A 27,613-nucleotide genomic window follows, 5' to 3' on the forward strand; every position below is an offset into this window, starting at 1 on the left:
ATGAAATTAATCTTAAGTGTCTATGTTCAATATTTTTCGTAATATACGCATTTCAAATCGGGTGATTCTTTTGGAGCTCAAGAGAATTTGGAATTCTCTATTGAAAGTCAATTTATTTACTATAATTATGTTGTATAGCTGGCAAAACTGGCAAAAATCCAGAAAAATGATTAAACTTTTTTATGCTGATTTTAACACATGAACACGTGATTAATATTTTTTGTAAGCATAAATTTTATTTAGGTTATTCTATAGATTTATATGAAATATTTTCAATAAAAAAACTTGTTCTTTGCTACATATGAAAATCTTTGTGTAAAAATTTCCCTCCCGGTTTCTCACATAAATGTTTTATGTTGTTTTTTTAAAAGAAAATCCACTGCTCATGATTTTTCTTTTCTTTCGAATGTAGTTGGAAATCTAAACTAGTTTCAAAAATCGCGACAGAATTATTGTATGCCTTTAATATTACCTTTCGGATTCGTTTAAGCAACTATCCTCTAACTTTAAAACATACCATGTTTCCGTTCAACTTCGATGAGAGTACACAAATGATACTTTTATCCGGGGTATTTCTTCGTTGATGAGATATTGTTTTCCCCATGACATACAGGCATTCCTTGTTCAGAATTCTAGGGAACTGATATTCCAGGAGAATGCTATGTACCAACTACATTCCCACTCTCGTGAAACAATCAACGTTTAATTCATGTTTAGTTTCCAAAATTTATATTAAAAAACAAAAGGTTCTAGTTCATTACCAATTTTTATTTTTATATGCAGTTCACACTGAGCATATTCTTTTTGACTTTCTTTAGTAGCTTACTTACTCTTAGCATTTTAATGAAGTTTTTGCATAAAGACATTCTTCTTTTCAGGGAAAATTCCGGAACTCTTCCTTCAAGGTATTCTATGTTTTACTTATTTCAAGTATCTTGTTATCTTTACAGTCCATACACTGACACTGCTTACTAAAAATAATTTTTGATAGATAGGTTTACCATCTGGTGGGTGCTTCCCTCATTATGTGTGTGATTGTTATACTCATTAGTGTTTGCATATGATACCCAGTTTCATTCAATCGTTTAGTATGCCTCAGTTTTAAGTATTCTGTAAGGATTTATTGCTTATGTTTATTCTGTATTTGCTATCATGTAGAAGATTCTATGAACAAAGGAACGTTGTTTTCAAAAATGAATCAAAATTTGTATGAATCGTAGTTGTATCGTATTAATGTTCGACAGTTAAAACTCATTAATACAGCGTGACTTTACGAATCCGTATCCATTAAAAAACAAAATCCAATCTATATGAGCGTTAAACAAGTGGTTCTCAAACTGGGGTTACATGCCCCTCCCCCCCCCCCCCACCTTTCCTCGGGTAGATGTGTCGACCTGAAAAAAACATTGAAGGGGAGCTGGAAATCATCATTCGTCCTGTATATACGGGACTCAAGTCCATGCTCAGACGGAATGGTGCGTTGCATTATATAGGGGAGGGGCTCGGTTTCCCTCACAAAATTTATTGGGGGGGGGCTGAAATAGTCTCTTGCCCCCCACCTATGGTCTTGGGATATATTCTAAGAGGACCACAGGTGAAAATCATATGAAAGGGGAGCCATGAAAAATGATGAACGTCTTGAAAGCAGTGAAGAAATAAGCTTTCCAATGATATATGGTGGAGAAAAATACAGCTAATTTTAGAATCCAGCAGCGTTGTCATGTTCCATAGAACCAGAGCCACCATGATTGAGCATGGCCCAAGGCTTTATGTCCATGGTGGGAGGGAGGCTTACATGAATCTGGTACATATGATCTTCGAGTGCAAATATGTAAGTACATATGTACGATGTTACTTACTTTCAGCCGGGGTTGAGTTTTGACGTCAAAAATTGGATTAGACTGTCAAAACTGGTTTAAACCATCAAAAACTGTGAAAAACCTAAACGAATGTTTTTGGATAATGTTTTGAGTACAGTAGAGGTATATAACAGAATGGAACTTACTTTCCTGTATATTACTATGTTTTATTTTTAAACATTAATTTATTACAATAATCAAAGTAAAATATTAATTATAATTTAGAATTTTGAATTTTTTTGACATAAAGAGAGTCTAAAACATAAAAAATGTAATTTTGTGGTTTATTTATCTAAACTACTCATTACATGTGTTCAATTTGCTAATCGAAATAGAGCTGTATATTCAAAATATGTGTGATAGGGGGTCAGGGTTAGGTTTTGATATCAGAAATCATCTCATTATTAAAACTTATTGTCAATGTTGTCAAGTAGTTTTTTTAACTTTATAGATATGTTAAATAACAAAACACTTACTTTTATGTAGACTAAAGTGTTTTAATTTATACAAAATATACCTGGTTTTGTATAAATTAAAACCAGGCAAAGTTTCTCATTTTTGTGATAATAAAGTGTTTTATATTTTCAATTATATATAATTACTGAGGAAAAAAAAAATATACATATATATTGATATTTAAATTTTCTCATGTGCCCAAAATTTTATTCCACGTAAAAAATTTCGCGCAGCTTTTGTTTATACACTAATTAAACTCATATATTCTCAACTAGAAAATTTCTTGTCTCAGATTGTATAAATTCAGAATTTTAAAGAGTATTTTCAATCATAGCAGAGCTGGCAGGACTTGATACTTCAAAGCATTGTTTTGCACGTTTAGATACAGCTTCAATTGGAAAACCATTGCATTATAAATGCTAGTAAATGTACCATATCATAGGCAAACTTGGTTATTCTTATTTTTTCACTAAGAATAAGTTACAGGAGTTTCTTAAGCATCATATACATGCCAGCACTGTCAAATTAAATAACATTTTAGTCCTATAATTTAGTATTTTGATTGCAAGAATATTCTTATCTTATGCACAATAAAGGTATTTTTTCAAGTATCAGTAATTATCAAGGAGTAATTTAGTAACAGAAATCAGCATTACATATATGGTCTAAAAGAACGTTTAATCGTTTAAGCACCCATCCGTTACGAAAAGAGTACAGCATATGGTTTATATCAATACACATATATAAGCAGTTAAGGAAATTTTGGTAGGTCAAGAATTACCTTGAATTGAAGAATATCAAATCATTTCATAATTATTCCTTCGACGTTTATGCTATGCCTTATTCAAATTGTTCATTTTATAAGGGTAAACAGACATATATGTTGTCCAAAATAATTTTGTAGAAAGTAAAAAATTGTTAATTTATTATTTTTAATTTATTATTTTTTAGAGAGAGAAAAGGCTTTTATTTGTATGAATAAAATACATACAATGAACATAACAGAAAAACAACACAACACATAAACTGTACACAAACTGAATACAAGAGTATGATCTCCCAAGGGACCTATGCTAGGGTCACCAACCGTCCTCCTTTTTGATGTCATTTCAAGCGTCTTCCTACGGTTCGGACAATTCGTCTTTTTGTCCCCTTTTCCAGGTTTCCTTGATTATTTTTCTTTTTTTCTGGGCAAATTTTTTCCCCACTTTGAAATATATTTCTTAATTGATATGAATGTTTTGTGTTCCCCCCTCCCCCCACACACACACACGCATTCACAAATATAACCGTCAAAATTCCCAGAATTTTTTTTCCGTTTCTGCTTTTTTTTTAGCAGTTCTGAAAAACTATTGTTGGGAAAAATTATTGTTGTGGCCGGTTTTTTATTCGTCGGAATAGCGTCATCTGTTGTGAACTGTTTCGAAACTGGTTACCCTACCTACGTTCGTCCAGAGCAGATCCATAAAAATAACACCAAAAATTTTTCGCGGGGCAATACATCATATGATTTTACAATCATATTAAGTATTTATTCTTTGTATAATATAGTCACTTTAAACATTACATGCAGTACACGTGTGTATTTCCAGTGGGAATTTTCATATTGAAAATCAATATTTGAGGTCTTTGACGTGACAGTTCAAACCGTCAAAAACCTGCCAACCCTGCTTCCAGCTAAGTATGTGGTCCCAAAACATCACTTTTTGACGGGGATCCATGATACACTTGGTTGATGCAATGAGTGAAACTAAATTAGGTAGCCGATGCAAGAAAGAAAAGAAAAGATTATGCAATAAATTTAAATTCGTTATAATTTTTCGTACATGGTTTTTTTAATAATATTATTTGGAAGCATTTTCCAAATTACTACGTAGTCGAAAATGTCTTACAATCGCAGCATTCTTGTTCATAGTACATCAGTGATTCCCATATAAAGTACCACGGCGCAGTAATACTACTTAACCGTGCATGCACCTCGTACATATTCCTCTACGGTCGACACATGCTGGAATTTATGTGTGCGTGCGGCTCTAACGTATTTATGTTGTCGAAATACGCTTGTTTCGTGTTCGTGCTGTCATCTGTCTTCCATTTACTGGTCTTTAAAGGTGGCAATGCTTGAGTTTTCATGTTATGTCAGTATCGTACCACGACGCAATCATTTATTCATACCATAACGACAATATCACAGACGTAGACGCTCATTGTTAATGATATTTTAGGGAAATCGAACGAAAGAAATAATGCAACATTTTTTTTTCGATTATGACAGATACTATAGGAAGCCAAAATCGGTCACAGCAGTTTCGATTAATCAGCAAGTGCTTATTTTGATGCAAACCACACTTCCGAATAGCTGGGTGTGGAAAAGTAGAGACCATACCGCTTATCCAGTCGGACATGCTCTGTCACTTGAATGCCCCGTGTTTAACCTTAAACTACACATTTCTCTCGAAAAATTGGAACAGCCCAAAAACTCCCGGGCGTAATTCATGAAATGCTCTAGTTGGAAAGCCCAATCTTTGTACTTTTGAATCGCATGTCTATTGAATTTTACGTTTGAAGATGAGTCTTCATTTTTTTATCCGTGATGTTAGATTGAAAGATATACAGTAAAATCTCTCATTTGCGGTCACCGACGTAGACAAAAATATTCGTCCGTAAAAGAGGGCTGAGCGTGAATCAAGGGGTATGAAATGCATACTTTTATTATAAAAGGAGAAAATATCATTTTGGCGTAAAAGAGGGGTGACTGCATCTGAGGGGTGTCCATTAAGAGAGATGTTTTACTGTACATATACTATCATGAACGACGTATAATAGTATTTAGAGACAACTAGTCCAGTATTTCTCAAACTTTTGTCACCCGTCGATTCCCAGAATAGTCTGGGGGGAAAACCGCATCAAAGCAATAGATAGGTAATCATCAATGTCAACAGCTCGCCATAACACCTTTGAAAAATGTTGGCGATGCACCTAGAAGCCGCCATGTACATTCTGAGAAACACTGCAGTAGTCGAACAAGTTGAGAAGTGATAAAATAAAAAAATTCATATATATTCATATAAAATATAAAAATATCACAGTACTTTTTTTATCTATGTAGATATGTTCTAATCCTTTCAAACTAAAAGGAAAATTATTTTGATATATCAAGAACCATTCGATTTGCTCAATTTTTTACCACCGATATGCTCAGGAAAAATGTCTTAGGAGATGTAAATGCAAATTACAGTATACAGTAAAACAGGGCTTCCAAACTAGAGCATTTCAATTACTAAACTCGAAAGCTTCTGGGATGTTCTAATTTTTATTTTTTCTATTTTTGGTATACAGTATGTACAAAGATCTCGGTTACGATGTGAGTAATATTAATTATTTTCAAGTGACATGCTAAGTTTGTAAATTTAGTGGGATTCCGGAGCAACAAATCACCGAATATGGCAGCCCAAAAAACGAAAAAAATTCCTCTAAATGGTGTCTGTTTCAGTATGTACCTTTATTATTCCGTATTATACTCTGTTATTTTCCCCGCCTTTTTGTGCAGTTGTTTGGTTGTATCGGTTCCATTCAGTCGCGTTCTTTTTGCTCATGTCTAAATAAACCTTGTAACAGGCAAGCTGTTAACGAGGATGTACAGTAATACTTTTATTCACGAGACACGTGAGATTTAAGTTGTATCGAGAGACGAAGACATTCTCGAGGAGTTCGATTTTAACCTTCATGATGAAGGGTTGTGAGTTTCGCATGTTAATGAAAAATAAAGGAATGCTTCATGTTCGCCGCTTCGTTTACACCTCACCAACCGTCACAACCTCTTATATTATTATTCGAAATCTTGCGTTTTACATTATATCGGCACGTCATCGAAGGTATAAATTTTTTGCTTTACCAGATGCCTTTGACGCCCGAAGCCCGAACAGGGACTCACTGAATATAAGCCCAGTAGCTCTGTAATCTTTAGCAAATTTTTAATAAATCCTTGTCCAAACATCCATCATGGCGAACGAATTCCTCGAAGACATTCTTGAGGCTTGCCGATATGGTTTTGATGTCCTCGTGGACGAACTCGATTGCACTTTCGATTATGTTGGATTGTTGTGATCATGGCTTTAGCTCTGCCTCGATGAGCGACAACGTTCTCGGTTGTCATGATTACAGGGCTATTATATGCAGTGATTCCTTGTTCGGGCGCCAAAAAATTTAATCCTTTGACGAACTCGCCGATATAATGAAAAACGCAAGGTTTCGAATAATAATATAAAAGGTTTATTTAGACATGAGCAAAAGAACGATTGACTCAAGCCGATACAACCAAACAACTGACTAATAAGGCGGGAAAAATAACAAAATCTATGTTGTCAGGATTCTCGAACAGTTATGTGGTCTGTGTGACCAAGATAAATATCATTGTCCTCTGTGCGACCAAATCTTTTTCGATTGTTCACTTCCACATCAAGAGACCATCCCTCATATCATGACATTATAATTGATTGCTATTCTTCTACCTCTTTGATCCATCTAATCTATCTGTACTATAGAGATTATGTAACATATAAGGCCGACATGGTTTAAACGATAGTCACAATTTTTTGGATAAGAGATCAACATAGATTGGTTAAAAGCATGAATTTAACCAATCCGTGTCGATCTCTTATCATAAAATTGTGACTATAGTTCCATGACCATGTCGGTGAATACCGCCCTTAGTGTATGTGATAGATGCAAAAAAATATTTGTTTTAAATCTTTTTTATATTTTTATACTGTTTAAAAATCGTATGAACTAATTTAGTTCATTGAGACGAAAACTTGGCTTCAGTATAACGTTGACCATGTTCAACGTCATCTCGCCTATAACGTCAGTTTTTTCAAGTCCTGCTAGTGTAATTGGTAAAAATATTTATTCGTTATTAAGTCACCCCGCTGATGAAGTCCTTTTTTTTATTCGGTCTCCAAGGAAGATGTCATACCGAAGCCTGGCTGCAATATCAATTAAGACAGTCGTTTTCGACGGTTTGTCGCGTGGCACTTTAGAGAACATATAGATCTGAAAATGTTACCGCCAAAGTCGTCAGATATTCTTTTTCATAACTTTGGATTTTCGCACAACAAAAAGTTTGTGTATAGAATACAAAATTTGAAAAACTCAGCCCATCCAGGGCCGCCTTAAGAGCATCATGGGGCCCCATTCCAGGTGATTTTTCTGAGGCCCTACCAGGTAAATTCTAGAAAATTAGAAAATTTCAACCAAATCTAATTTTTGTGAGGCCCTTTTTTCTTGAGCCCCCCCCCCCCCCACCCAGCCGTGCTCTGGTGTGCCCATGCGGTAAGACGACACTGAGCCCGTCGCATCGTTTGACAAGCTGTACTCGCTAAAGACTCCAAAAACAGCTGTGGTAGTTTCCAAACTTGATGAAAATGAGTAAAAATGTAGGTCGAAAGTTTATTATCCGTTATATATAACATATTTGATGATTTGGATGAGAAAAATGACTAGTTCAGTGTTTTATAAATACTTTCGCCGCAGACCATTTTTCCTTAGTTAACATACATTGTGTCAATCACTTTAATCATTACCATTAACAATCGTTACAGTTTTAACAAAAGTTAACAAATATGGCAGTATATCAGGCAATAGTAAGATGTCCATTCACTTGAAATTATTCTTTTTCAAATATGTGAACGTCGTTATTGACATTTTTTTGTAATTTCAAGGGAAAAATAACAGAAAAAAGTTTACATTTGAAAAAGGAAAAATTTTTCCCCATTCCTATATATCAATTTTGTGGAAGCTCGTGAATAATGCTGAACACGTTCACAAAGTGCCAAGTAAATTTAACTTTTGGAGTAATTTATAAGTAATATATTCGGAGTAATATTTCTTAAATATCGGACACCTCACTGAATTGGCCGTATTTTAAACGCTCGTATCATCTAGTGCAAGACAGAAGTTTTTTGTTACAGATTCATACACGGTGGCCAGATGTCCCGATTTTTTACTAACTAATGCACTGTCACGAAGAATGCTTTCGGGACATCTGTTTGTTTTGGTTTTTTCTTCACGTAATCAAAGATTTAATGAAATGCAATTATTTTTAAATATTTACCTGTTTCATTTTGACATTTTGAGCTACTACAAAAATCACAGTAAAAAAAAATTTATATGTATATATTTGTTTATTTTACTGTTTCCATATTCGCGGTTATCCTATACGCGGTTTTTTTCCCTTCATCGGAATTTTTTTTAAACACTCAGAAATCATCATTCATGTGTTTTGTTTACAAAATTTGAGTTGTGCATGTTTAGGATGGCTCGTTAATGACATTACTGTCATCACTAGAGCCATGGCAGCTCCCAAGAGAGAAACCTTGGGTCGAATTAACTTTTGGGCCCGATGGGCGCTAAAGGACACAACCATTTCTACAGAGCCAACTGAAGAGACTTTTTTTTTTTTTCAAACCGAGCACAACTCAGGTCTATTGCCATAGGCAATTTACTACCTAGTGAGTTGTGCCGGAAGTGTAAGTGCGTGTACCTAACAGTCTGAGTCCGTATCTAGTGTTGTGTATGATTTTTCAGTGCTGCCATCTATATCTCAGAAGTGAAGTGAGTGATGTGTAGTGACTGAATATTTGTACTGTTTGTAGGACTGTTGCTCTCTGTGGCGAGACTTTTCAACGGGGAGATCGGCTCGCATTTGCGCCTTGAAGTTGGGAACCACAGAAAACCAACTTCAGCCGACCACCACTGTGGTGACGGTGGGGCTCGAACCCGGGTCCCCGTGATGCGAGTCCGTCATTATGACCACTCGACCACCACAGCAGCAAACTGAAGAGACTATAAAAGACATTGTCACGTTAGCGAAACAGATTGGTGGAGAAGGGTTCAATCATGTGGATATAGAAGTCGAACAACTAATTAATAGCGATTCAGAGGCATTGACCGAGGAGGAATTAATGCAGTTGACTGCTCCTGAAACTGAAGCAGTACCAGATGAAGAAGATCAAGATAAACAAGTAGAAGGCAAGTTCACCATGAGTAACATAGCGGAAGGGCTTCGGGCGTTCAAATCAGCAATAGATTGTTTTCATGACATAGATTCCTCTATGGTAGGCTCTTCACATGTAGAAAAATTGGCAGAGGAAGCCTTGTCATCATATTCCGACATACTTGATGATATGAAGAAGAAACGGCAAACAGAAATCACAATGTTCTTTCAGAAAACATCGCCAACAATCACTGCATCCTCTTTCACATTCCCTTATACCTCGGCGTTACCCTGCTCTTCTCATGCTGTTCAATAAATTCCGTATTTCCCGTATTCGCAGTCACCCTCGGAACGTAACCCCCGCAAATACGGGGAAGCTGACTGTATATATATACAGGGTAGACTAACCCAGGGGGTTGTTAGTAGACATCAAGAAGAACAAAAATTGCAATGGAAACAAGGTGTTGCAAACCACGTTGAGAGGGTGAAAAGCGTGAAAAACGCATGCAGGTTCGACGTTACGTTTTGTTCTACAATTTGTTGCCATTTTAAAGGTAGCTTCATAATGCCTCTCTCATAGAAGTCGTAGTCCCTATTGGCGAAAAACTCCAGTAATCGATTTTCACAATCTTCTCTTGATGCCAATTTCTTATCACTAAGGAAGTTTTCCAATGCAAGAAAAACATGGTAATCGCTTGGTGCCAGGTCAGGACTATATGGTGGATGCATTAAAACTTTCCAACCAAGCTCCCAGAGTTTCTGGCGAGTCATTATAGACGTGTGTGGCCTGGCGTTGTCCTGATGGAACACAACAGCTCTCCTGTTGGCCAATTCTGGCCGTTTCTGGGCAATCGCTAGCTTCAAACGGTTGAGTAAGTTGTAACTACTGTCAAAAACCGGACCGTTTGAAGCTAGCGATTGACCAGACTATTACAGTGATGTCGTCATCATAAGCCTGAACCCTAACGTTATTAGGCCACTTTTGCTAAGGGTAGGTCATTTATAAACAGGTTCCACATCAGGAGACCAGAACATGATCCCTGCGGGCATCCTTTCGTCATCTTGTGTGAGACTGGACCTAGCGGAGTGTTGATTTGAACCATTCTATTCTGCAAAAGGCTCTTCATTGTGTCCACAAGGTTGGATGGGATAGGGAGCTCAGACATCTTATGACCAATAATCAATGTTGTCAAAAGCTTCCTGAATATCCAGAGTAATAATCACGATGTTATGCTGTTTTGCCTTTTGTTTATTGATCTCCATAAAGATTTGAAACAAAGCCTGGTCAGTCGATCTGTCATGAAGGAAACCATATTGAAATGGGCTGAAAACAGAAGATTTATCGAGAAAGAAAGAAATTCTTTAGCACAAGATCTCAAAAAGTTTCCCATATGTAGACAGTAGGTGTATAGACCTATATGAATTACTTAGAGAGGGATCTTTATCTTTTTTCTAGAAGAATAAAACCTTGCTTTGCTTAAAATGACTGGGAAAGAATGAGAGTTGTAGACATTTATGACATGAATGTCGCTCTCCACTTGTTAATACAAGATATACGGAAGACTGGATGTTGTGAAGATATTTATTATTTCAGATGTTTATTTTTTAAGGAAGGAAAAAACTCATCTCTGCCTCATCTCCCGGTGGAGGCAGAGATGAGTTTTTTCCTTCCTTAAAAAATAAACATCTGAAATAATAAATATCTTCACAACATCCAGTCTTCCGTATATCTTGTATTGTAGACATTTGTTGAATAAATTTACAAACATCTCTGAAAATCGTTTAAGCAAGGCTAAAAGCAATACGTTGTTTATTGAGTCAATTCCCGGTGCTTTACGTTTGTTCAGATGGACCGCTATGTGCCAAAAATCGAAATTTTCCGGGTATCAGGTTCAGTTCTATTTGATTTCGGTTGTGAAGATTTAATTGAATTTGATACATCTGGAAGTATCATTGATTTCTCCGGGAAGAAGAGTTGAAGTTGCCTCAATGCTTGATTCTTAATAGATAGATTTTCCTCTGGATCAGTTGTGTAGAAAATTTGTGGTGATAGGGACGATTGCTTGACACAGTGGCATTATAAAACGTACCCTAGGGATTGGTCGCAGCGCTACAGACATTTCTCCATGAATCCCTCTTGGTTTTTCGGAGCAGTTTAGTATTAAGCGCTCTATTTCTATGGAAAATTATTCTAAGAACTTCCCTATTATTATCATTAGCAGTAAGAAATCTTCTTTTACTGGCTCTAGCCTTTCTCCTGGCCCCCTCCAGATCCTTGGTCCACCAATTGTCAAAATACCTGCTTCTTTGCCTCTTGACTTCTATGTGAAGGTTACCTTTATCTTGAATATTATTGACAAGATCGCAAGTATACTGATCCAATTGTTTTTCATTCTCAGCCGATTGAATTTTATTGAGATGTTGATGACTGTCGTTTTATAATGATTTCAAGAATTTATAAATTCGACGTTGAAAATTTGAGAATTTTATCGTATAACTGAGTATCGGTGATTCTTGTATAGAAATTTCTATATAATGATGAGGGTTGGGTGATTTATCTTCCTTAAGAACTCTCCAAGTCAACTGATCCAAGGGTGAGACAAAATTAGAAAGTGTGACGTCAGGCTCCGAAGTGCTCATAAGTCGTGGACCCATCATTATGGAAGACTAACTGATGAGCATAGTCCAATAGCAACCATCCTCTTGGATTATTGTCTTCATACCTCCAGCTTTGATGGTGCGCATTCAAATCCGCAGATATAAGACTTGGGATATTGGTTAATGAACCGCATACAGAGTTCAATTCTTGAATAGTATCTTCGAGTTTCTTGTATGGAGATGAGTATGCTAAGATAAGAATAAGTTCACCTTTGGGAGTAGATATCTTTATAGCAATACAATTGTGGGTTCTTGCATATGTACCTCCCATTATATATTCGTTAGCTATTACAATGGCCGCTTTGTTATTTAGTGAAGTCCATATCGGCCATCTTGCAGGTAATTCCAGGAGTTTACCATTTCTCTGAAAAGGTTCTTGGAACATAAAAATATCCCATTCATTTTTAGAAGACTGAAGGGGAATTGGATTTGTTGCTATTCTGCTTTTATTAGCATTAAACTGCAGAAGTTTTATTGCTTTATTCATTATGCAAATTATACGATGAAAAAGATGAAGATATATTAATTATTTATTTGTAGGTGATTTTTTATTTTGAAATTATTACAAATTTCTCTACTTATGGCCGCTTGGCCGTATAATGATGTACATTTAATCCTGAGACCTCCTTGATATCTATAAATTTGTCGTAATAGGTATTGAAGACCAGCATATGTTATCTGTTCTTCGAGGTCTTTTCTCAGAGTACCGTAATCTCTTGCACTAATTTTTTTTAGATGTATAGAAAATTCTTCTTTAGCATATTTCTGATTATTCCATGTATCATATCTTGTTTTAACGGTTTTTCTATTTTGTCGGTTGAATTGATCAATCTTGACAAATGCTATAGCATGATTTCTTAGAAAACTATGAGCTGCCAAACTGTTCCTGATATTATGACAAGTTTGTATAGATTTGCATTTAATTGCAGTACCATTCCTAATTGGAGTCGAAATTGTCCAAAAATTTTGTTATATATAAGCTGATTGTTTCATCATCCATAGAGTGTCTTCTTATGTAAATACGAACGGCACCTGTTTTTTGAACATTAGATTCATTATTTGATGTATTTGAACTGGTTGTTTTACTTATTTTCGAGATATTTTCATTAGGGTTACTTTGTATTACTGCTGATTGTTTAATACTGCTTCTTTCCTCAGAATTTGCTGATTCTGTAAGCACTGCATAAATATTATCACTAGTTAATTTCCTAGAGAGGATCTCTGTTTTAATCTCAAAACAAGTGCCGTTCTTATAACAATCAACTGCATAACCCTTACTAATTTTACGAGTTTGACATATTTTCCTGTGGAATTTGTTCACAATTGTTTCAAATTCGTAGTATATGTCTTGTTTCTTAGATTTATGATTTTGGATGAGAAGAATAGTATGAAGTTTTCCTGAGACATTATTTCCCAGTTTTTCCTTCTTCTTCTTACCCGGTTTCTCCCTTTTCTTTTCCCGTTTCTTACATTTTACCTCTTTAAATTCTTCAGGTGACGTTTCTGTCGATGTTGCATCCATATCGTTGATTTCATCGACTATTTCAAACTGATCTAGTTCATCTTGTACGATGACATTTTCAGATTTTTTCGTTTTCCTTTGGAGGAAAGGCGGCATCACTTGAGTTCCTCGAGTCATAGATGAATTTGTCCTGCCCTCCTTCCTATTTTTATCCTTGTTGACTTCATCGTTTCTAGTCCTACTACTCAGTTGATCACTTCTGCCCCTGTTCTTTTTATTTCCTAGAGTACGTTCTTGTTCCTGTGTCCCAGTTTGTGTGGCCTTATCAGCTTGGGCTATGGCTTGCTGTACGATGCTAATTTTTTCCGTTGGTTGTTGTGTGTCGGTTCCCCTACGAGCGGTCTCGTAGGTTCACAGCTCCTCTCGATCCACTCCCCCACCTTTGTTATTAGCATATTTGCCCTCTTTCTGGCTGCTTTGGGGAGATTGAAGCGATTTTCATTGTTATGGCATCCGGAAGACAGGACAATGTCCTTGATACAGCTGAGCATCTACAAGACATTGGTGTATTTCCCATTTCTGCTATATTCCTTGAAGTGTATTTTCTCCCTTTCCAGGTGCATACGTAGTACCAGCTCCTGTGCTACCAAGACTCGATCTCTGTAATAGGCTTCCCAGTTTTCTTGTGGTTCCACCCAGTGCAGTCCAGCATATATATCCTCAGCCTTTCTAATCGCGTCTTCCAAGATATCCTTTTTACATCGGTGGCAAATGGGTTTTCCTGTCTTTTGACTTTCCTCATCCAAAGATGTGCTGTGTCCATCTGAATCCAGAGGGTTCAATTGACAGATGGTCTTGATCTCTTGATTGATGCGATTTTGAACTTTATGTGTGTTCTCTTTCTGCTTGCCCTGTTTCTTCCCGCTCTTTTTCCGAAGTCTACTTGATGTTTCACAGCCATCAGTATTCACCTTGGATCCATTTTTTCTGAAGACCCGTGGGTCTTGTATTTCGACTCTGGTCGGCCTTTCTTCCTCCTCAGTTGAGACATCAGATTCTGGGCTCCAGAAATATATTGACCATAGAAATGGACCACAGAAATGTATTGACCTTCCTTGGCAAGGCTTTTCCCTTGCATTCGGTGTCATGACGCAAGTTCCTTCCTCCTTATTTGATCGCTTGTCCTCTTTTATTGGGACTTGTATTCTCTGCTCCTCGTTGATCCTCTCACCTTTTCCAAATAGCATTTCTGTTCCGGTATTATTTTCGTATCCGTTCCCGTCCTTCACCGGCTGAGTCATTGCTATCTCTGGGGGGCTGGAGAAGAAACCGTTGGTGATAGAGAACTTTGAAAAACAAATTATATATAGTCGACAAGAGCGTCGCAGACTTCATTAGAAAATTATTATTATTATTATTATTATTATTTTAATTGCACCTTGGCGCAATTATCAGATCACAATTAAATCACAAAAATATAACGTTTGACAATACTAAAATAATAATCATGAACATGAAAAATGCATAATGCAATTAATTCAAATACTGAAACAGGCCCGGAGAAAATATTATATGCATTGGTCAAGTATGTGCCGTGCCAAAGACAAATTATGTAGAAACTGTAACATAAACAGTTAATTTGTTATAACATAAACAGTTAATTTGTTATAACATAAACAGTTAATTTGTTATAACATAAACAGTTAATTTGTTATAACATAAACAGTTAATTTGTTATAACATAAACAGTTAATTTGTTATAACATAAACAGTTAATTTGTTATAACATAAACAGTTAGATTTTCACACACAAATTAAGTTCCTCTACCTTTCACAATACAAATATTAAAATAAGTATAAACAGTCAACGAAAAAAAAAAACAAAAAAAACCCCAAAATATATATAGTAATTAGGAACACACTTCTAGTGTCAGAATATACTATTGATCATAAGGTGACTAATCTCAAAGATTGTCAAAATCTGATAAGTGGTTCTTCTTAATTATCGTTGAATCCACCAATTGGTAAATATCTCAAGAACCAGTAGGGATATGATGGAAGTCTTGGCAGCAACTTGAAAATATCCTTACAAAGAAAATTTTGAGTTATAATACAAAATGAAAAATTCACCGAAACAATTAATTTAAGCACAAAACAAATTGTCAAAATGGTAAATTAATTGTATACAAACCAGTTGATAAAGTCACAAACAAATGAGGTAAACAGTGATTTGCAACAACCAATGTATGGAGAAGAAAGTGACGGTTATGAATATGTGTTAATATGATTATATATATAAAATTACTCCTTAATTACGCTTGTTTACTTTTGTGCAATTAAGGATTATATCTTGAATGGAGAGAGATATTGACTCCGGACAACTTCCAAAAAACATATATTTATACATAGTGAACATGAATGTCATATGAAAATCTCAAAAAGTCCACTATTATAATTATTATAGGACAATAATTATTTTTTCCTTTACCAATGCTAGTTGCCCTCGAATGTCATTTTCCAGAAAAAGATTAATAACTTCGGAAATGGTTGACGGATTTTCACGAAAAAAAGTTTAAAATACACGAAAAAGTCTGGCCGACAACAGTGCAGTGAAAAAATGTGGGGTGGTCATTGAAAAATCAAAGTTATTGACCCTGAAATCTAAGAGTACTCTCGTATTCCGGCGCCCGTGTTAACCCGATCATAAAGTCAAAAATTACAACAATCACTATGTTTCACCAGGAAAATTAGTATGAGACAAACAAGAGTCAGGGCTATCCACGGTGCCCTTCCTCTTCACAAAACACACGCAGATGGGCACACAACAAGCACACAAACACAACGCGACTGACCAGCTTGAGTTATCGGCTTGGAATCGAATACAAGGTATGATCTGATACGAGTAAGAAAAACTCTCTGCGACACCACAACCTGGAGAATTGTTCCCCTACTTACACCAATGTATGCACATTGTGGGACTTACACCTTGTTACTTACACCTTGTGGGATATAAGCAGGCTACCTTGCGGCTGGGCCATGCTGGGAAAAAAGAAAAAGCCCCGCTAGCCACCAAGACCACGGACCGACCTCCGACCCATGCAAAGGACTACAGACACTAACACCAAACATGGCCCAGCTCTGAAGCAGATTACCTAGCGGCTGGGCCATGCTAGAAAAACTCTCTTGATGTCCGGGCCCGGCAGGCATCCCCGGCCCGTAAGCCACAGGACCCAACCCCGCCGGGCCCCCCATCGCCTCCGACTCATGGCAATCACACTCCCAAAATTCCCGGAGACCCCCGCAAAGGACCCCGGGTGAATCGCCCGCAAGAGGCCAACGAAAACATCCCGAGCCATCCGCCTTCATCACTGTACTCTGTCCCCAACCATCAGCCAATCTGCAACACCAACTTCCCTCATCTTGTCTTCCGTTGGAAGTGTTTGTCATAGGTCCGAATCTGAAAATAGAACATGAAAAACAGGATACACACATGTACAAATTCAGGTCCAATGAACTATAAATATGTAAGTGGGAATTATCGATATTGATCAATTGCTGGTATTAATTCAGCTTAACAAGACTGAAGGAGCCGGGGGTCGCTTTTCATTGTCAGTTAGAGACATATTTAGATATGGATATTATAGTCCTAATGATGAGATCAAGTCCGGAGAAATTACAAAGTTCACTTGAACATACAAAGTTCAGTTACGCACTAGTGGATTCACCGACGGTATTCATTGGAACACATGAATATATTGATGAATTAAAAAAATTATGGCGTTTCATAGCAGTTGAGAAAGTGTATATAATGTGATTATAAGCAGGTGTCCGGGTGCAACGTCAGAGTTTTTATGACAGATGGGCTCTGGGAATGATCTAGACAAAAAGCGATGCCACGAAACGTAAGATATATAGCATACATACATGATGATATGATGTAAACATTGTATAGTATATAACATTCATAGTAAATATATGTGAAATGAGATAAAATTTAATTATGCGTATAGGACAACATCTACAAACTACGCATGATTCAATAATAAAAATTCAGTTAACAATTCATTCAAAAATAAAAATTCAATCGACAATTCAATCAATAATAAAATTCAATCAATAATTGCGCTCAGCCCATCAAAGCAGAGTAGCAAAATTCAAACAGGATATTATTAAACATTTAATCTGAAGTATATGCTTTGGATAAAAAAATATCTCATATATGAACATGGAAAGAATACATATTGGCATCACGGACAATGATAAATTTCATCAAAATATCACTATATATATTTTATAGCTCATGGGGTTAGGAAAGACGTCGCAATTATGGTACATAGTCTGAGTCCGAATCGGAGTCCAAGGGATCTTCTCTGTCTTGATTATTTTCCATAAAGTTGATAAGATTTTTAATCTTATTATACTAACCAGGATTTTGGAAGACCTTCAACTTCCAAGACTGCGTATCAATAACATGGATTTGTAAGTGGAAGTCTTTGGTCAACGGGCAGGCTGTAGCGTAGCCGTGCCCTCCCCGCCGCATTTGCATTTCTCAGTCTGTCGATGAAATCTCGCCAGATGTGCTGGGAAAGGACCATGTTTGGAAAAGAATATAACCATTTCCCTGATGCATTTCCTATATTTGTATTTAGCTGTGGGGCGGAGGGCATATATTTTCCTGTCAACTTTGCGTTCTGTCTGCCATCGATTTTGCCACTTATGCATCATTTCCTCAGATAAGATATTCTTTACCCATGACTTAGGGAAGAGCAGCGAAAGGTCAGACGTCATGTCATCCTTGCAGTCGCAGCTTTTACAATTTGGTCTGCCTGTTCATTCCCATATGTGCATGCATGAGCTTTCACCCAATTGAGACTGATTTGAGAATTGGCACACAGAACCTTTCTGATTTGCCAAGCGATGAGGTGTTGAGACAGGGGATCCCTGATTGAATGGAGTGATGAAAGTGAATCTGTGAAGATAGATGTTATCTTCTGGAGTTCTTCCGCTTTCTTAATAGCCATAAGTAAAGCAAAAAGTTCGGCATGGAATACTGTGTTATTGGTATTCAATTTACAAGACCATCCGTAGAAGATGTCATCTTTCTGAAGGATAGTAAAAGCCGCTGCAGCTCCATTTTCCATCTTTGAACCATCGGTATAGATGCGAAATAGGATTTTTTAAACAGTTCCGTGTCAGTCGAGTCTGTAGATATTTGTCTATCATCAGGATATTCTGCCGGGTGTCTCGTCCATCCGGTGATTTTCCTTTGGAGTTGAGTGTGACTGATGTGAGTTGCATCTTGTAGTTGGATATTGCGTTTGTTTCGAAGTGCCCCTGTTTTAGCTTCGTACTCCACGATATATCTTAATGGAGGCAGACTAGCCAAGATTTGCAGGGCGTTTGTTGGTGACGTCGAGTAAGCTTTGAGGATGTACAATAAGCAACCACGTTGGATAGAATCAAGAAGTCTACCCTGTTCCTCCGTTAATGTGATGCCCCAGGCTGGGGCACCATATGCGATGATCCTCTCAGCCACTGTCATTTATAGGATTCTTCGCATTGACGTGGTGATGCCCCATTCTTTTCCGGTAGAGCACCATAATCTTGGCATGAGGGCATTAATTTTGGTCGAAATTGTAGCGAAATGGCTGTACCAATTCAGTTGGTCATCAAATGTCACCCCGAGAATCTTGATATTAAATCGTTTCTTGATGAATTTGTAGCCAATTTTTACCGATGGTGGTCTCTTGGAAGAGAGCCACAAAAAGTTGGTTTTATCCATAGCGATGCTGAGTCCGTGTTGGTCTAACCAATGATGGATTTCATTCAGCACATATGTGGTTAGTCTACCTGTGCCTTCTACCTTAGGGCTCGAGGGCATTACCGTAATGTCATCGGCGTAGACACCAATGTATGACGAGGATGATTCATTAGGGGAAATGGTCACTGTGAAGAGAACTTGGACCCACGACAGCTAAATACAGTGTTACCTCGGCTAACGAAGATAATTCATTCCGAAATCACTTTCGTTAACAGAAATCTTCGTAAGACGAAACGCGATCCCATAGATTTCTGTGGAAAATCGTATGATTCGTTCGAGGTTGTGCCCAAAATTTAAAGATAAGTTTTTAAAGCACCAAGGTATGCTATAAAAAAAGTCTAAAAACTGATTGAGGACTAAAATAAACAGCTTCAAAACTGGATAAATGAGAATCCACAGGAAGATGACAGATGCTGAAGATCTTTATATTTTCCAGAATGTGCATACACAACCAACACCAGCTTTAGTCTACTAAAACCTTATGCAGACATAACTCAATCGAGTTCGTAGGTGTCCCCATCCATTTGTGATTTGGTCAATTTATTTGTGTCTGATACATTGTAGAAAAGATAATCTCCCAGACTTGTCAGCTTGATGGTAAGAGTCTTGCGCTAAAAGAACGAGTGCTTTGAAAACATGCCTCCTTTTTTTCAATACATTTTATATTTGCTGAATCTTTCATTTTCCATGAAATGGTTCGAAAAATTTCAGAAAGAGAAGTGTAAAAGCCGAGGTGGTTGATCGGGACAATAATTCTGATGATGATTGGCACGAAATTTCAGCTCACGGCGTAACAATTTTATGAAATGTGATGTGAATCTGAAATGTTCGTTAGCCAAGGCAGAAAAATCATGAAAAAAAGCCGAGGTGTTCGTTGGTCGAGGTATCACTGTATTATTTTATGCGCCAAAAGGCGCGTATATATTATCGCTTTTATCGTGCAACGTGTGGCAGCGGTTCTAATCCGTTCGTGAGTAGTTTTTCTTTGTGTTCCTTTTAGCGCAGTCAAATTATACATGGTTCCTTGAAAAAGGTCGGGTATTTCCAATTTTTGGATATGTGTAGGGGCCAAAGCCACTAGTAAAAAAACCAAGTTTGCAGAAACGAAAGGCCTGTGCAATTTGATTTATACTGAAAAAAAAGTCGAAATTTTCAGACTTTTTCGAAAATTGCTCAAATATATCTTTGTTTCTATACATAAAAAAGCAAGTGTAAATTACGATATAATAGATGACAAAATTTGCTACAACTTTTGTATTTATCGTTTTCTTTTCTACGGGCTGTAGTTATCGAGCATTGAAAGTGCTATAAGTTTTGCAAAATTACGAAACATGCACATTTTGCTGAAATATTGATCCAGAATTTTATTGAATATTGGTGATTAAATACTATTGATTTATTACACATTAATTATATAATCATTGAATACTAATAAATTTTCAAAGTAAATGCAAAATTCAAAAGTAGGTAAATACAAATACAATCAAATGTTAAATGTTATTTTATAATGATGTAAAAATCGCCTGTTAAAGAAAGACAAATTTTTCACTACAATTTCACTTCACAAAAATTTTTATTCATTACCGATCTATAATTTAGCTCGCTTTGAAGGTCCCGGTAATGAATGATCCTCGTTGTCACTCATCACTGCTTTTCCTTGGCCAAAAATGGCGGATGTGGTGTCACATCCACTGACGGCATGCAGGAAAACGACAGTACCTGGTGGGCAGCTTGATGAATCATATTTGAAGAGAAACTACAATACAATAAACCAGCAAACTCACCCCTTCCACTCTTGTATAGGTACACATTGTTCACATTAGGAGCAAAATCAGTGAGAAGTCAGTCCACAGATCGGTATCTTCCCCAATGATGATGACTTGCTTATTAGTCTGAGGCCTTGTAAAGTGCTGTGTTCATAATGCCGACATCTGCATTTTCCATAGTCTACATTACGTCAATGCTATGTAGCTGAAATGCGTTGCAAAGCAAAGCGATGAAATGCCATTTATTTCCTTCATTAGTAAGAAATTTCTCTTGTTTCACTGATAGTGATAGGAACCGAGAGACACCCAGGCTCTGTCACACTCAGTGATATAAGCACATTGTCCCTGGGGACTCGGGTGCCTCCGGGGAAACCTAACCATTAATTGATCTTGAGGAAGATATATTACACACATGGGCAGGTGCCATTACGCACCTCGCCAGTAAACAAGTATAAAATTTGTAATCGAAAAATGGTGATTCATGTAAATAAATCACAGGTTATAAATCACATAATAATCGTCATAATCGGGAATAGTTCTTGATAAAATTTGATCTGCTACTCTTCAGGGATTTTCATTGGATCAGTAACTATCACATCAATGAAAGCTGTCAATCTGCTGCTGGGGTGATCTAATCGCTGCACCGTGTAGTTTGATTTGGTCCAAAGGCATTCGTCAGTAATTGCTGCCTGTATCCATCTTTTCGATAAGCCAGCGTGGATCAAACTATTCTCGACTACTCAGGCTCCTCTTCTTCTTCCTCTTCTTTAAACAGATGTACGAGATCGCTGTGTGGGTGTAGTTGACGTCGCAGTCTAGTGGATCACTGGGACGAGTGCTGCTTCGTCTTATACACTGTTTCCCAAAGTGGGTAATATCGCCCCCTGGGCGAGATGGGACTCAGGGGGGCGATACCAGCTTCAGACACGATTGGAGGGCTATGAATGGACACAAGAGGCGATGGGAGGACGAGAGGAAAAGATCAGTTTTCGAAAAGTCAGACCATTTGCGGAATGCGAGGATTTTTTCGCCGAGTCCTGCCGTTAGGGCAATATCAACGGCCTGGCCTGCAGAAGGCCTGGCGAGCTAATGAAAAACTCATAATTTTATGGACGCCGACATAAGTAGGGAAAATCCGCTTAAAGTTTTTAACACATTTTTGCAGGTGATTTCGTACGTTAAGTAATGGTTCCACTTGGATCAATGCGACAAAAATTTTGAATAGGTGAAGTCATCAAGAAATTAAAAATTTAATTTCGTGGCAGAGATGAGAAATGCCACCACAACCTCAGGTGGTTATTCGTGTTATAATGAAGAAAAAATCGCAAAGTGAAGAAGGCCGGAGAGATTGGTCCATTCGGTAAACCTCTGTGATTGGTCGATTCCTTCTCTACAGCGTAGGGCCTGAAATGAGAAAAATGTGGAAAAACAAAGTTCCTAGACGGTAGGGAAAGTTAGTTAAAAAGCAAAACGTTAGTTTTTTAATGAAAATTTTTTCATTTTTCTGAAAGGGTAAAGCAGGAAGTAAAGTGAAGAAAGATAGAACCTGAAATAAAAATTTAGGCCTGGGCCTAGGTTTCAGCAAGAGTTCCACAAAGCTTCTCATTTATGTTGGAAAATTCACGAAAAAGTGAGATTCCGTTACGTCAGCCAGCTTGTCTTCTGCGATAATCGAGACGAGAGCTCTGAGATGACTCACTGATTTCTTCGCCAATTTTTCAACGTTCTTGGGGACCCTGGGTGTCGGAGGGGGTTCGACAGTAACGGAGCTGGAACCGATGGTGGTACCGCTGTCAATGTGGCGGATGATGCCGTCGGTCTTGCTGCTGCAGAACTTTTTTGTCGCCGTAAGAATTCGTTGTATTTGAGTTTGTTCGAGGACAGTTCGAATGTCTGAGATCGAGGTGCTGTCTTCGAGGCCCCGGAGGAGCAGTGCGAAAAAATCAGTCTTTTTTTCTTTCGGTTTGGCGATCAGGTGCTCTGACTCCAACCATTTTTGTGCGGTCTTTCTATCATCAGCTGATTGAAACGTGATTTCAATTTGATTGCCGTTGAGCTTCGCTGACAATGGGCTGAGGCATAGACGGGAGAGCTGAACGTCAGTATGCATCCATTCCCCGTTGCTGATGACGGAGAGAGAGCAGTTTTCCTGAGAGACATCTCATTGATTGCCGGTCAAGCTCGGGCCAATGCCGGTTGAGCTTACTTTTCCCGATGAAGTTGGGATTTTCACAGCATCTGAAAAGGGGTCATTCAAGTATTACGTCACCATCGAGGAGGGGAGGGGGTTTCGAATTTGCTGACTTTTTATGACAAGGGGAGAGGGGGGGGGGTTTAAGGTTACTTACGTCATCGAACACCCTTTTTGAAGATATGAAATATTCTAAGCTGCTGACGAAATTTTGTTGACAATGGGGGGGGGGGTCAAAAATGGCTAAAATTTTTCTTGCGTAATACTTGAACGGCCCAAAGGAAAGGGAGACCGTGGGCAGCTGATTCTCGCCTTCAGTTGCGATATTAGTGATTTCCATCGGTTGCACGGTATCAGCGATTTCCTCTATCACAGGGACAGGCAAGAGATTTTCAGAGACAGCGATTTCCTCGGAAAATTTTTTTCGATCTGTTCACCTGGAAAGAGAAAGAGGGGGAATTTTCCTGCAGCAGTGTGCACCAGGTGTCCCGTAGTCACCGAAACTGGAAAGCGCTTGTTCTGTGACCGCCAGAGTTAGACTCGTTCAGTATTTTTAAGAACTTTTTACCATGAGGGCAGGCAGTCGAGTCCTGGGCTGAGGTGTTAGTTCCAATCGAGTTGAGAGAAAGGTTTTTGCGGCATTGTAGCTTTGAGTGAGAGCGGCTTGGTGATCAATGATGCCGGCATCCACGCTTTGTTCTATTGCATCCAGTCAACGAGAAGATCCCAGTCAAAGATGTTCTTGACCACGGTCACCGTGGTGCAAATGACAAAATCCTTTAGGCCTAGTAGAGGCTGAAGCTGCTTCGGCATTTTTTTTTCTGGGTGCCCGTTTGGTCCTAGCCATGTCAGGATATTGGCAGATCAGGAGCAGCAAACCTGAAAATATAAGAAAATTCCGTCTAGTACGGAGCATCAAAAAACATGACCGTCCCCTTCAGAGATTGGGGCTCGAATTAAAAAAAACCAAAAAAAAAAAAAGAAAACTCAGACCATTTTCCCAATTAAGCCTTCCTAAATATTCACGTCTTGGGCGAAAAAAAAACCAGAACCAAAGTGTTTCCCCTCCTTCCAATATGCGCTATACATTCCAGATATACTGTAATTGATCAGTATAGCCTACTGTCACAGATTTCAACACCATTTGAAGAAAAGGTCCAACATCCCCCCTAGGCTGGTTTTACTAATAAATAGGTCATTATTAGAGCTATGGCCTCCCCACAAAGGTGGGGCTGGGATCAGGGTTCTGGTTTCAGGGCCAAGACGATTCCCTTCTTTTTTCTTCACGTTATAAATTCACCACAGTGGCGGCCGGCAAAGAGCCTAGTCTCGGCGCCCTGTGGCAGAATGTAGGTAGGGAGGGGTATGATTTTATATACCATCACTGCTCATTCACCTGCGTCTACGGAATTATTTTATGTTGTTTTTTTATACGTAATGACAGTCATTGTCATCGCCGTATGCAGTGATTACCCGCGGCTCCCTTTAAGCGAGGATCCCACGATTCGTGGTTCGCAACGTAGTGTAAGATAATTAAAGTAAAAGATAACAAAAAGTCTTTGTTGGACATAAACTGCAAAATGCTGTCGGCAACAGCAGCCGGCGTGAGGAAGATCCCGTACTTTTCCGGAAATTTCAAAGGAAGACGCTTGTTGGGGAGAAACAATTCAGGGAGTGTATAATAATTTCTCTGTGTAATCTCTGCTGTATGACAATGTCTTTTATCTTCGCCTCTTTTATTTGACACCTTATTTTTTGTTTGGAACTTTTTACCCATATTTTTAGTTGCATTTGTACTTCGAATTAGTTTCACAATTTACTAAGATAACAAACCAAAAACAAAAATGAATGTCTCACAAGCGGCTTGATTGAAAATTTCAGTAACTAATTTATTTTATTGATTAAATTTTGATTTTTTTTTTTCATAAACATTACTGCTGAACATTTGGAGTTCAAAGCATTTATAAGTGTTACTGCTAATCAAAATAAATTATTACGTATCGCATTTTATTCAATCACCAATTTTGTATATATGAGAAAAGTAGGCCGCTGTCAGAATGCCATGTGAATGACCCACTTGATTCGGACAACGGCTCTGACTGGAACTGACGTATTTTTCTTCAATGTGCTTAATATTTGGTAACAAACCCAAGTGGGATCCCCGGTCGGCGTTGATAGTGTTTGTATTCATCCTATGAAGACACCAGGGCCGCAACTAGGAGGGAGCAGGCGGATCTTGTGCCCCGGATGCTGGACCAGAGGAGGGTGCAAATTTTATTCTCAAACCTCTCCTTCAACATTACAAGGGGGTGCGAAAATGCGCACTCGCCCCGGGTAACCAAGTGTCTAGTTGCGGCCCCGACAGACCAGTCACGACCCGGGCTCTGTCCCTCCCGGGATATAAGCCTTTTACCCTTGCGGGTTGGGTCGCGCTGGGGAAATAGGTATATATATATGTGTGGTCACACATAAAAAAATTGTAGTTGCGGCCCCGGCACCCATAGTGCATCGTAACACTTCAGGAATTCATTGCTTTTTTCCTCCTTATTTGCCTTTATCGTTAGTTACTTCTTTGATTTACCAGGATAAGATTATTACTATTATAACTTGTCAACGTGTTTAATTGCAAACGTAGAAGATTTGTAAAAGTCCAATCGACAGTTCGAAGACAAAACTAAAATACTTTTTTGACAGTATTCTGGTATTTAAAAAAAAAAAAAAAAAAATAGCTGGAACTCATGCCCCATCGGAATCGATATCCGATAAGGAAAAAAGTCAATAAAGCAACAACAGATTGCCAGGTAAATTTGATTGCCGACCCATGCTCCAGAGAGAGAGTGAACACGATTGTGTATCAAGTACGTTACAACAACACTAATTTTCATTGGATAGTCATGTGCGTATATCTCTAAGACGGCCACTATAAGATCGAAATCACCCAGTAGGTTGCATCAATTCAGTGGCGATCCACGCAGGGACAATGGGGACGATTCCCCCCCCCCAGGAGCCTTCAAACAATAGACGAAGGAGCGACCGCCCCTTACAAGAGCCTTCAAGCAAACATAATTCCAGTTACCTCTTTTTTTTTCCTCTCAATCAAATATTTTTTCCCTGAAATTTGTGCACACTGACCTTGAGCTTTCTTCTTCCGGTGGTAATGTCTAAACAGAATAGAAGAAGCAATAGCCGGAGGAAGTTCAGGTATAAACCGTGTGGGTTGGATCATCCCCCTAGTGCTCAAGTGCATGCGTAATTTTTTTGCGAGGCGAAAGGGCAAACGTATACCCGTATATATTCTAGAAACCTTGCGTATACCCTTCAGTTTTCATGGTAACGCACAATGAAGCAGAAGCCAATGAGTCAGTCCACACTCTTACCATTCATTTTTTCCTCATTTTTTTTGCGTCCGTCCTTAAACATGCAAGCTTAACGAAGAACAAAAATTGTGTGACGGTCAAGACCGACCGTATCCGTTAATATAGGTGGCGCGCCCGAGATTCGCTCTCGTGGCAGTCGTGTTCGAGAGTAATTCGAACGAGGCAGTTGTTGTGATGTCGCCCACGCGGTGTATGTTTTGTTGTAGACAGGATTTTTTCCCCCAGATGTAAATTTCTAGTCCCTTCTTGGAAATAAATATAGTAGTTTCAACCCTACGAGGCTAAAAACGGCCTTATAAAATAAAAGCTATCTTTGGTAAGTGAAAATGTAAAAAAAAAATAGGTTGGTGAAGAAAATAAATTCTACAACTTTGTTGCACATCTGAAGTTTTCCCTGGGAATGAAGCTGGATTCGCTTGCGGATTCACTGATAATGACAATAATAATAGGGGTCCAGAGGCGCCTTTATGATTTTTCCGCTTGCGGGCTACTCGAATTTTGCTTCCTTTTCCCAAATCTAGTCTAACTACATTTTCCTCAAATTGGCCACCCTGTGCAATAACCCGTTCGCCCTCCCTCCACTCCTGCAAGTACACCTGTGATTCTAAGACACTCTTTTGGACACTCCTATACTTACACACTCTTTGAGTCACTCAATTAGTCATTCACATTCTTTCACTGTTCTGGTCACTCACATGGTTCCTTGCTGGGTTACTCTTTTGATCATTTACACATGTTCTAGGTTATTCTGATAGTCATTCACAAGCTTGAACATGCTCCAGATCACTTTTTTGTTCAGTGGAATGCTTTCATACTCTCTAGATCACTGCTTTAGTCGTTCACAAGTTTGCACAATCTAGATCACAGTTTTGGCCATTGACATCCCACACTTTCTAGGTTACGCTTTTAGCCATTCACATGCTTGACCTAGCCTCTAGCTATTGATGGCAGATGGACGCACTGCACACAACAAGCATTACACATAAACAAACTTCGTCAGGTTCACTACACATACACACACATTCCAAC

The 27,613-nt window shown here is 38.1% G+C and overlaps 1 protein-coding gene across 4 annotated transcripts in view; it reads left to right on the forward strand.

Moving 5' to 3' along the window:
- The window catches only part of LOC149078233 (uncharacterized), a 575,966-nt gene that overhangs the window by 430,566 nt on the left and 117,787 nt on the right, over window positions 1-27,613 (forward strand). For 3 of the 4 annotated variants that reach the window (XM_089241835.1, XM_089241837.1, XM_089241836.1), the window contains exon 12: window positions 879-905. The exons of the other annotated variant lie outside the window; for it this stretch is intronic. In XM_089241835.1, coding sequence (XP_089097961.1) covers window positions 879-905 — 27 coding nt within the window. The remainder of the gene's footprint in view (window positions 1-878; window positions 906-27,613) is intronic. 4 annotated transcript variants of the gene reach the window in all.

This window comes from Pholcus phalangioides, unplaced genomic scaffold, assembly GCF_987345545.1.
Source record: "Pholcus phalangioides strain wild (caught in Gottingen) unplaced genomic scaffold, Ppha-v1.0 ptg000014l_1, whole genome shotgun sequence".
Lineage (NCBI taxonomy): Eukaryota > Metazoa > Arthropoda > Arachnida > Araneae > Pholcidae > Pholcus > Pholcus phalangioides.